The sequence below is a fragment of the Oryzias melastigma genome, linkage group LG3, assembly GCF_002922805.2.
Source record: "Oryzias melastigma strain HK-1 linkage group LG3, ASM292280v2, whole genome shotgun sequence".
NCBI classification, from domain to species: Eukaryota; Metazoa; Chordata; class Actinopteri; order Beloniformes; family Adrianichthyidae; genus Oryzias; species Oryzias melastigma.
Genome location: NC_050514.1, coordinates 15,370,923 through 15,383,039, shown reverse-complemented (window position 1 = coordinate 15,383,039; position 12,117 = coordinate 15,370,923). Strand labels below are relative to the sequence as shown.

The window sequence follows — 12,117 nt, the reverse complement described above, 5'->3', positions numbered from 1 at the left end:
GGCATACAACAGCCCCGCCCTACAACTTAAAGCAAATTTCTAATAAACTTCGAGTCGCTCTACAGAAACTAAGTCCTGGAGTTTTTTTTTTTTTTTAATTCCAGCTAAAACAAGGCGTAATCATTATTAAAAGACCATTGAGAATGCTTTAATAGATCAAAAGTTGATCGGAGTGGGACTTTAACCATTGATTTAATCGAAAATGTGTTTTTACAAGATACAAAAGGTGAATAACTCAACATTTAACAGGTTTGTGGTCTTTGTTTGTGACATTTCATTTGAACTCCTTTCACATTTTGGATATTGATATATTTCTAATGCAAGATGTTGCACGGCATACATTTGTCGATTTAAAAAAAATGTACAAAAAGCTGACAAACAGTGGCTGATTAACTCAACTGAGGTTGATTCTTTAATTTGGGATATTCAGCCTCACTGTGAAGCTCTGAAACGAACCAGCGGGAATCAATAACATCTGTACCAACAATCAAAACTGGTTTCTTAGAATTGACAAACTCCATCTCTGCTGAAGTGGTTTTCTGTGAATTCCTATTTGTGCAGTTAGGGTACAAAAAGTAGCTTAAAAAAAGTAGCTTAAAAACAAAATAATTAAACTGTCATAGTCAACAAATTTAATTTCGTAGTGCTGCTCTGAGTTTGGCGGAGCGTCCTCGGGGATTGTCTCTTACGGCGTCCTTTTCGGGGATGATCACTTTTTTCCGCAGAGGGATCCAGCTGCTGCTTGAGTTCCTGCTATCCAGCAACTTCTCTTTACTCCTGCTGTGCTTCCGTTGGCTAAAGTGATCCAGGTTTGACAAGTCCTCCCCTTGAAGAAAACGCTTGACCAGTCTGTCCTCCAGTGAATGAAAGGTGATCACGCAGAGGCGTCCTCCAGGTTTTAGCACTGCCTGGGCGGCGCGCAGGCCTGCGAGCAGTTCATTCAGCTCATCGTTCACAAAGACGCGCAGAGCCTGAAAGGTTTTAGTGGCCACGTGAGCTGCTCTGTGAAGTCTGTCTTTGCGTGCGTAGATGACTGCAGGAGGAAATGCTCCTAAAAAACAAACAAAAAAACAGGTCAGGAAAGTTTAAAAAAAATCCTAAAGTACATAAAATAGCCCAGTAAAACACTCACTCAAGTAAATCCCTCTGGAATAACATACACCGAATGTGTCTTCACACATTTCAAACAGCCGTTTTCTTTTATTTTTCCTTCTTCTTTCCTCTGTATCTGTATCAACTTCACATAACGAGCATTTTTTGACTAGTTTATAAACTTGTGTTTTTATAAATGCAACAAGCAATCCACTTATCCTGGTTTTAAAGGAGTTAAATTGTGAAACACATTGGGGGGACTGAAGTCGGTGTAATGGTCCCTTCTGCATCGCATCGCATGTTGGTTTGCATTTTTATTTTTCATAATAAAAGCACTTTTAAAGAATGTATTTGTTGTTTAGTTTTGTGATTTTTTTTAAATATGATAACCTGAAACATTTCAATGTACAAATGAGAGATTCAAACCAAAAGTTTGCCACAGAAACATATATTTGGTATAAACATTAAAATTAAGTGGTTTTGTCTCTGTCACACCAAGCGTGACAATAAAATGGGATTTTTTTTTTAACATAAGTGAGGTGGTGATTAGTGTTTTGCTTTTTTTAATCTCAAAACTATGGTGTAAACTTTCTAAGGCTGTGTCTCCTATTGTCTTTGACACACATGTGCAGTAGTGCTAATCGGGTCAGTAGTGATGTCACAGGAAGTTATAGGAAGACTCGGTACCATAACAACTTGAAAGTGTAGGAAGCATAAAAAAAATAAAAATAAAAGACCAAAGTGTCAAATGCAATATCTGCTCAGCAGAACTTGTGTTCCATTGCTGCACTATGGTGATGCAAAGGGCACCTGAAAAGGAAGCATGTTGTGACTGAATATAATATAATATAATAATAACGCTGAAGAGGGAGCTTAGCTACGCTAACATTAGCACCAACTTATTAGCTAATTGTTTTCTGTGGATCCCTGCAACCTAAACCCCATCAGAGTGATATTTCTGCAGAAGAGAACATCTGCTCTCAAAAGAGATCGTCTTTACATTCAGTTTACGCATGAACTGATTAGTCGACTAGGCAAAAAATGATCAGTGTCAGCCCAACTGGAGAGTAAACCATGACATTTTAAGAAATCCCATCTTCTATTTTTAAATATTTGGTCTTCAAAATGATATTTATGACAATTTATTACATGAATAAAGATTTTTACAGAGAACTCACTTATTTACACCCTCCTCTAAATCAAAGTACGCGCCTCTTAAGAAACCAACAAAGAAAAAGATAAAAATTTGTTAACGGATCATCCAAAAAACGTAAAAACATTTCTCTAACTTTTCAAACTCTGCCAAATAAAAAAGCATTTTTAAAAAGTTTTACTAGTGTGCTAAAATGACACAAATGTGTCAAGTCATGATGTATTAGGTTACAGTTGTTCTATTCAAGCTGTAAATGCAACATTTATTTGATGGACAGATGTCACAAAACATTCCAACTTTCTTTCTTAAACACAACAGCATGTAAGAAAGTTGAGACAAAATACGTCAGAGCACCCACTAAAAAAAATAAAAAAAAGCCACTGGCTATTTAAAAAACACACAGGCCATTGTTTGGAAAAGTGGGAGCGCTGCAGTTGGACTGAGCTGCAGGTCCTTCAAACTAAGTGTGAAACAGATGGAAGGTGGCGATGGCGCTGTTACTGCTTATTTGTCACTGGTGATGAGTCACTGTCAAGTTCAAATTAAAAAAATGATGAAATCAAAATCCCATATTTGGATTTTAAAAAAATAAATAACGTAATGGGCAGACTTTGTCTGTGTTCCTGTGGGAGGTTTAGAAATAACCCACTCCAGACACGCAGCTAATCTTTCTGATGACAGACGTTTGCAAGTCTGCTGATCAACTTTAAAAGTCAAAAAGTTCAAATTTAGCACAAAAAAGGATGCTACATTTAAGTACAGTGGACAAAACTAAAGTTGGCAGCTTTAAAATGCAAAAACTGAAGTCTAAAAGAACCAAATGACAACAGCATGCACCAATAATTAAACAACAATCGCAAATGTTTAGAAGAAAACTACAATAAATAAAATTAGCGATGTGGCATTTCTCTCCTCCTGCATAAAACAGCGCAGGGTGTGACTCACTGCAATCGATACGATGCCAGCACGGCAACGACCAGCCCCGCTCTGGCCTCAACAGCCACGCGCTCTCTATATAATTCATCCTTTAAACATCCTGCAGGCATTTTCGTGGAGAAACAGCGAGATCTGTGTCAGTACATAACAGGGAAATCAAGTGGTTAGGACTAAACGACAATGCTCAGTGCAGAGAAGCAGAATAGAAATATCGCATGGCTCTGTTCTGTGCTCTGGTTGGTGATATGTCTCATCCTCAACTGCTACATTCAAGTTGCAGAACAGATGTAGACATGCTGCTCTCAAAGGTCACAACCAAATAATAAAAACACTCAAAAATAACACAGACACTCCTTGAACCCATCAAATGAAGTGGGATCATAACTAATCTGTACATTTCTACAGTTGTGCCTCGTGAGACGGTTCCTTTGAAAGAACTGGTGATGTGTAGACCAGCAGGGATTAAGACCAGATTATGAACGTGCTTGAGTACAACAACCGTGCACATTATTTATGTGCTGACACAGAACCTATTATTTCAGAGAACAAAGTCGGACTTTAAAGATTTTTTATGTTGAAGTAACACATTTCAGATCTGTTACAAAGATATTTCTGTGGTTGGAACTCTTCATTCATATCGTCTCAACTGGTTATGTTAAAAGGCTCCAGATTTCAAATTAAATTCTTTGTCTTTAGACTCTGCCAGGAATTAACCTGTAGATGAGGACATAAGGGGAAAGAGGGAAAGTCTGTTAAACAACAATGCAATAAAAAAAATAGAAAATGGAGAAATAATCTTTGTGCCATATGGACCTCTCTAGATTTCAGATGCTTAAAGTCAAAGTCCAATCCATCTGTAAGGAGATTGACCCGTACGGGTGCAGCAGGTTTTTGAGTTGAAGGGTCATAGAGAGGAGCGGCTACATCTTAAGACGAGCACAGGTGGATCTTTCGGTTCTCTTGAGACTTGTGCGGCCATTCAAATGGACAACATGAAAATGGAGAGTATGGTCTCCAATAGTGTGGTAAATGTGAAGTATTTTTAACGATAACGTTCAGATGATGCTGTTGTGCCCTTAAGCTCATTATTAAGGTGCGCGTACTGGCTCTCTACTGACCACACGCAAATGTTTGCTACAACCAGTCACCCGCAGCATGCCCATAGGAAAAAAAATGTGCATAAACATTTTCGCTCCATGGGCTCACAGAGAAGTCTACAATCTGGATTTTTTGAGGACCACCTGGGTGCCCGAAACAAGTTTGCCCATTTTTTTTTTTTTTTTTGTCCACATAAGGGAAGTTGTGACAGGCTTGACAAAGAAAAAATAAATCATATGAACATCATTCAAATCACCATTTTACATCCAAAATCTAAACTTGAGGATGTCATCAATTAGGAAGGTTTTGAGCAAGTTTCTGCTGCTGCTTTTTCTCTAATCAGCTATAATCTGACCTTAAAGAAACTCCTCTAACATCTGAAAAAAGTGTATAATATATTCCCCTTGTGAATTAAACTTACAACAAATACTTAGAACTGGCAAAGTGCCTCCTAACAAGTTCTCAAACAAGAAAAGTGCCCAAATATCAGTTAATCCCTTTTATTATGTCATGTTTAATTTACATGACATATAATTTACCTGCATTTAACATTTCACTCCAATCATATATTGATTGAATGCCATTTTTGCCATTTTTAGCCAAAATCGAAAAAACTTTTTCACTTTCTGGTACATAGTTTTTACAGAGCTGCAGTACTTTATTAGAAATTTGCCTTTGAGTTTTGGCTAGGACTGTTGTTTCTGTTTAGGGTTGTAACGATTCAGTCAAGCCATGATTTGATGTGATTCACAGTTTTAAAGACCCAATTTTGGGGGTTTTTTTTCAGATTTTTTTTTCTCAACATAATGAATTAAAGGTATTTTAAGACCAAGTATGTTTTTTGCCCCTTTTGTCAACCTGTTTTCTTACGAACGCAAAGGATTCAATACAAATAAACAATTATACGTGATAATGAAATAATCACAAATCCTTTCTTACTCTGTTCATGTTGTGCTCCACGTGTGTTGACTGATCCGCACCCGCTCAGTGCAACCCCCCACCCAGCCGCTGCGTGCGCAGTCACCGGCGCTCACATTCAGCGCAAATGACCGTTTATGTGCAGCTTGCAGAGAAAATAGACAGAGAGGGATAAAGAGAGTTGATAAAAAAAAGAGCACGGCTACCAGGAAGGAGTCAGAATGGAAACGGTGGTGAAGCTGCATCGTCACCCATGACTGTTGTCGCGGTAGAGTGGTCAAAGTTGAAGTAAAGTTGACTGACTTATGTGAAATTATGATTCAGAAGAAGCTGCGAGAATTTTCCAAGAGGGGGGTGCAGATGAAGAGCAAGCAACCCCTCCGCTATGTACACACAAACACACAGGTGTGCGCACCCTCACAGGCACGCCTGCATGAAGAAATGTCATCTGCTCTCCAATATATATATTTATTCACAGGCCATGACAAACCGATTTTTTTCTTTTCTGCATCGATGAACATGTTGACGAGTTTGGATTGGTTTTTACCGATTCTCGAAGAATCGTTACATCCTTAGTTTACGGCGTCGACCACTAGCTTACAGCCCCTTGGTGCTGTAACCATGGCGAGCAATATCAGAGCTATCCAGTCATACAGTTTTGAGGCAGATTGATTCCTGATTCCTAATTATTTGAAAAAACTCAAAAATGCAATTTTAAGCTCAATTTTCTTTATACATTTCCTCCATCATCAAAAAAATGCCGCAACATGTTAAAAACACCAAAAACACAATTTTCATCGGAGTGGGTCTTCAAGAGTAAGAAACTGTTCTCAATGTTTACCAGTTTATTACCTTATAATACTTTCTCATTTTAGTCATTCTTTAGAAATTACCTCAAATTGAAGCAAAACTTTCTTTGATGGAACACAATTTTAAAGACCTTTAAACCTCTTCTTTTACCTTTTATGGCTACACTTGCATGCCTTCGTCAGATCTCCCACTATAACGTTTTCTTGTAGGCATCACTGTCACGACTGATGATAGAGCCACCGCCCCCCCCACAGAACTTCCTCAAAACGAGACATCTTGAATAGTTGAACAGTTGCGAAAGAACACTGGTGTTAAGTCAGCTTGCTCTTCAAAAGAAATCAAACAGTTGCTCTTACTCACACCTGTTCTCCCAGGGTGACACTGACGCACGCACTGCTCTGCTCAATAACTGTGGCAACGACATCTTGCATCTCAGATTTGGAGTAAAAAAAAAAAACTGGAAAAAAACCCAACAACAATCAGGGAAGACAAAAAAAATAAAATAAAAAAGACCAAGCCCTGCTGTATGCAATAGTGCGTCATTTGTGTCAGCATATGTGGGTGCATGCGTTTGTGTCAGGTGTGCTTTATATCCAAAAGGAGGAGCGCTACGAGGGAGCGGCGGATAGCCGGCTACTTTAGTGAGCTTCTGTTTTCAAGGCTCTGGGCTCTTTCTATTCCAGCCACATTCATCTCTGCCTGCCTGTCATTTGTGTCTCTCATGGAGAGATTTAGAATGAAACCTCCTTAAACTGAAGCACAACCAAGACTGATGCCGCATGTCGGCACGATTTTCAGAAGCACACGTGCCACCAGGAAACAGTCCACTTAAGTTTTTATTTTTCCCCTGCAGCCCCCCCAGAGTGCTGCAGGGAATTAATCAGGGCAGTGCCGAGGTACCTGCAACCACGCTGGCCAGCTGCTGTGTCCGAGTGATGGGGCTGACCCGGCGTGCCTCTACGATGGCCGAGGCTATTTTCCTGGCGTGTCTTTCTTCTCCATAGGCAGTGAGGATGGATGCAAGAGCTTGTTGATCTAAGGTATTCACCACGTCAGCAGCACAGGGCATGTCAGGGTACCTACGCACAAAGAGAAGCCCAATTAAGCTGCTTGACGTCATGTCTTTGCTGACAGAGGCAAATCCTGACAGACACATCTGAAAACCTTTTCAGCTGGCAGTTCTGAAAAGAATGATTGTGAAGCCGGGAGAGGAGCGATGCAGTTTGTTAATAATGAGGTTATGTGGATGTTTTGCAGATTATGCTGACACTGGAGAGTCGCCTCGGTTTAGTTGCGAATGCATACACATAAATATTTGCTAAACCTAGAGCTGGTCGCTTTGACAAACTTATTGCATTTGCCTTGAACTTTTAAAACAGTTTTGTTCCCATTAAGTTCTTACATCTACCTTTAAAAAAATGTTTTTTCATAAAATTAAAAGAAAGAAAAAAGAACTAGTTGCATTTTAAAGAAAAAAATAATACAAATCTGTTTGATTTGGAAGAGAAGGTGAAACTGGGAATGAGTGGGACTATTCCTTATTTTGGTGTCTTTTTGTGACCATTTATTTTAAGGCCTTGTGGTCTGTCTGCCCTGAGACTACAAGATCATAAGTTCAAATCCATGGTTGAGTCATACCACATTGTTGTTCACCTTTCAGCATATCCTGTCAGGGGTCGCCACGAAGATTCAGCTTTCCCCGATCCGCAAACTTATTTTAGCTGAAAGTTTTATGCCAGATACAACCCTGTATTTTACCTGGGGTGGGAACTGGCACAGGGACACCCAGATTTAGGCCTTTCTATGGCATGAAGGGTCTTGGCCAAGGACCTACACTGGAATAAGCCCATCGTGCCCCCTGGGAAACAAACTCTGATATCCCATGTGCCCTACACATTCTCAATCCCATCTCGTCATATTTGGACATATGGTTTGAGCCCCCTCCGTGTTACTTTTTGACATTTTGGGTATCACCAACTTGTCGTTTTCTTGACTATTTGTCTGTTCCCAATAAATCACAGGTTCCCAACCCTTGGGACGCGGTACCAGATGTGGAACCGGTACCAGGTTAGGGTACTGGTTCCACTCCCCGTCCCATTACTGGACCGGTATCGACCTGTGTCCCGAGGATTGGAAACTCCTAATTGGCATATGCATTTTCCCTCTGTCTGTGGCCCGGTACCAAGCGGCCCTCAGACCGGTACCAATTCGCAGGCCGGAGGTTGGGGACCCCTGATTTAATGGGAACAGCCAGCACGTCAAAACACCCAAAAGTGATGGGTCGGGTGTCCTAACCATACATCCATATGTGATGAGTTGGGAGTGAGAATGCTTTGGTGTGCCGGTCCTGCATGCATCTAACGGAGCCATCCACCCGGTTGGTTGAGTCATACCTAAGACCCAGTGGGACCCAGTAGCAGCAAATGGTTCTTGAGCACGGCTGTGTCTGCAGCTCACCACTTCCCAAGGAGATAGGTAAAATGTAGAGAATACATCTTACACACCCAGGTATGTGATGGCTTATGGGAATTTAACTTTAAAAAATATTATTATTATTTCAGCCTGCCTTATTTTCTGTATTGCAAGAAAAATATCTTATCTGGGTTTTCAAAAGCAAAATAGTTTGAGAAAACACGTCTTAGTGACAACATTTTTTTTCCCGTAAAACAAGAAAAATTCTTAGTTTTTTCTTATCCCATTGGTTGTTTTTTCTTTTGCTAATTAAAAAGGAATGGTTCAAATTTTATACATTTTTTTACTTTTTCTACTGGGCCCTTTGAAGTAATGAGCACTGAAGCCCATCCAGTGGCTCCATCCTGCAGCTCCACCAAACAGCCGCTGCATGTGGCAGATGTCTTACCTCTCTGCGTCCATCCTCATGTCCAAGGGCCCATCTTTGCTGAGGGAGAAGCCTCTCTCTGCCTGATCCATCTGCATGGAGGAACAGCCAGCGTCCAACAAGACCGCATCAATGCTGCCTGGCTTCACCTCCAAGCGACACAGCGAAGCTTCAAGCTCACTAAAGCGGCACAGCAATGGTTTCACGCGGCCTCTGGAGAAGAGATTAAGAATTTTATTTTGCTTAATAACTCACTGATATTGTCTCCAAGAAATTAAAATATCCTTGTGATTTAATTTATGGCAGCGACTTTTTTTCTCCAAGTGTCAAGCTCATCGGCTTTAAAAGAAAGCCAGGTAATAGGTCACAGCAGCAACAGAAGGACCAGAGAAGCCCAGACAGGTTTTCCTGTCTCCGACTCCTGCAGGGATATCCCAAGCTGCTCCCTGGCCAGCTGGGGATGCATTCCCAGTTCAGAGAGGCTGGGGTGAGCTCCTGCGTTTGCTCACCTGGCAGACCAAAAATAACAAAGGTAGAGCCCAAGGGAGCATCCTTCAAGGTGCCCTAAAGCATTGCAAACAAGTGTGGACTATGACTTCCTGACTCCCAAACTTTTTTTTTAAGATGTGGCATCTCCGCCATGCAAAAGAAACTAAAACTTCAGTCACTTGTAGAGTTTTAAGTTAAATGAACTTACCCAGCTATTTCAACCCAAAAGGAACTACGGAGAATCAAACTTTTCCTATAGCTGCACCTAGACATACTTTCAATTATACATTGACTTTATCTGTGAGACACTCTTTAACAGTTGGGATTTAACTTTTTCTTTAAATGTGTTTCAAATGGCTTGATGAATCTGATGTCTCACCCAGCTTTGCGAGCAACTCTGTGCACACTGAGTGAGTCACTCCTTTCAACACACGATCATCCATCTGGACAAAAAGACTTGTTAATTTTAGTGTTTTCCTACCATGTAGAAAGAAGTGAGACCACAAAAAGCATGCACAACTCCCAGCATAAAAACAACACATAACTCTCCTTACTGACCCTCAGAGGCCCTTTCATGTGAACTTTACCATATAAATGGATGCAGAGGCTATTTGACAAAATATGGATTACTGGAAGAGTTTAAATAGCTCGAGAGCCAATCATTTTTAGTCTGTTTCTTTTCTTAAATGAATCAGTCTATCTTTTTACTCGTCACAGTGAAAGGATATTGTGTAATACAGCAAGAGTTAACAAAAGCACGGTCTGTATAGTCTGAAGACAAAAGTTTGAGGATATAAAATAAGATGTGTATGGACAAATTGAACAAAAACTGTCTTTCATTAAACAGGTCTACCAATGGAGGAACACATTCCCTACATTTTGTGTTAAAAAAAACTATCGTAGGTAATCTGTGACCTCATGTCTGCCTCTCAAAATAAGACAATGGTCCAAAAAATGGCAAGTTTTGGGAGGTTATTCCTTTAAGTTTCCTTAATGTAAACCTCAAGTAAAGTAGTTTCATGCAAGGATTGTTAAAATGTTTAACTTTTATTTCTTGTAAAAAAAAAAAAAAAAAAAAAAGGTTATTCAATAATCAAAAATTAAAATCTTATCCAGACATTTTTTTCTAACTATTTGCTTTATCCTTTGGTTAGGATTAGGACTTTATCTTCCTTTTGGGCAGAAAGAAAAACATGTTTTCAAATAGCACATTTCTTGTAACACTTTCACTAGATTTATTTATCCCATTGTTTTGCCACAAGCAGCATTAAAACTTTTTAACCAGCAATAACTTTATTGACTCTATCACAAACTGTAAAGAAAGTTTTTATGTTGTTAAAAAACATTCCAGGAGAAAAATGTGCTAATTTCTAAACTAAATACAACAGTTTAGAGCACATACATATAAGTAGAAATATGTTTGGAATTAATTAAGGGACTTTCTATAATTATAGATTATAGAGTGTGACCTAAGTTAATAAATATAGTTATAAATTAAAGTATAAATTCTAATACTCAAAAGAAATACTAGAGACTATGTTTAATTGTCCTCAAATTTGTATTAAACTTAAAAAAAACTCTCAAGACTTTAAATCACTTACAACAGAAATTAGATTATACATTTAAATTTCAAAGTATATCTATACCCTGTTGTCCAGGAAGAATTTGTCATGATAGAAGATAAAATGATGGCAGCAAACTTCTCTGCTGCAAAAAGAAAATCAATGCTAAAATTAAAGTGACGTGAAAAAAGACACTGCTATTCTTTCAACAGTAATGATAAAGGCATGTGGTCTTTGATTCATCTGCTCTTCAGACATCGTCACTTGGAAGATGTGAACTTCACAAGAAAAATGCACAAACAAGGTTCTAAGCAGAGCCCTCCATCTCAAGTTTTTTATCTGATCAGTTAAAAGAAAATTCTATTTAAAGACCATCCTAAACAGACTATTCTCAGAGCAGGAGCTGAATACTTCACTGTGGTGTTGTTGTTGGCGTTTTTTTTTTTTTTTTTTTTTCAAAAAGACAAAACAAAATCTTATACTATTTTTTAGATTTAGGATTGACTCAGAAGTCTGTGTGCACTCTGTTCTCAGACTTTAACAAACTTTAAATTCTTTTGGGTTTTACTTTTACCTTGAGGACTCAAAAATGATCTTCCTGTGGGCTTTTAAAGTTAATTTGATGTTTTTTTTTTCAGCCAAAAACAAACAAACAAACAAACAAATAAATGAATATGTGTAAAATAAAAAAAAAAATAATAATAATTTTAAATCTGTTGCCAAACTTGAACTTTTGGGTTCTCCAGATTTAAAATAAGGTGGTTTACAGCTCAAATGAGGCAAGGGGATACAAGTTTATTTGTATAGAGCATTTTTTGTACAAAGAAATTTAGACATTTGAAATGCATTCAAATTTATTTCAAGTGATTAAAACAAATCTTTATTTTTTGTGCTGATAATAAAAAAATACCAACACTTAAAATGAGTCATTAATTATTTAGAATCAAATCCTCCATTTTCATTTTACCATTTCGTAAAAAATATTTTTAAATGTATCACGTAGAACATGTGATGAGCAAAAAGCACAAATTAAATGAGTCAATTTTTCTTAGCTAGTAAAAACTGGAGTAAAATGCAGGAGTTGGGCAAAGTCAAGCACATCCTTTCCACTTTTATAAGAACTACCAGGTTAAATACCATTCCTGCATTGATGTGTACTTAAACACACTGCAAGCCAGAGAGGCATTATCTGTTGAATAACAACAGCAAATGGCATGTTT

General features: G+C 38.5%; 1 protein-coding gene across 2 annotated transcripts in view; it reads right to left on the bottom strand.

Moving 5' to 3' along the window:
• Positions 1 to 384: 384 nt before the first annotated feature.
• mettl15 (methyltransferase like 15) overlaps positions 385 to 12,117 on the bottom strand; it is a 53,056-nt gene continuing 41,323 nt past the window's right edge. The window contains exons 3-5 of one of the 2 annotated variants that reach the window (XM_024296235.2): positions 8,868 to 9,059; positions 6,908 to 7,086; positions 385 to 1,051 (exon numbers count right to left, since the gene is read on the bottom strand). In XM_024296235.2, coding sequence (XP_024152003.1) covers positions 633 to 1,051; positions 6,908 to 7,086; positions 8,868 to 9,059 — 790 coding nt within the window. In that variant the 3' untranslated portion in view covers positions 385 to 632. The remainder of the gene's footprint in view (positions 1,052 to 6,907; positions 7,087 to 8,867; positions 9,060 to 12,117) is intronic. The other variant, XM_024296234.2, reaches the window with a different exon arrangement.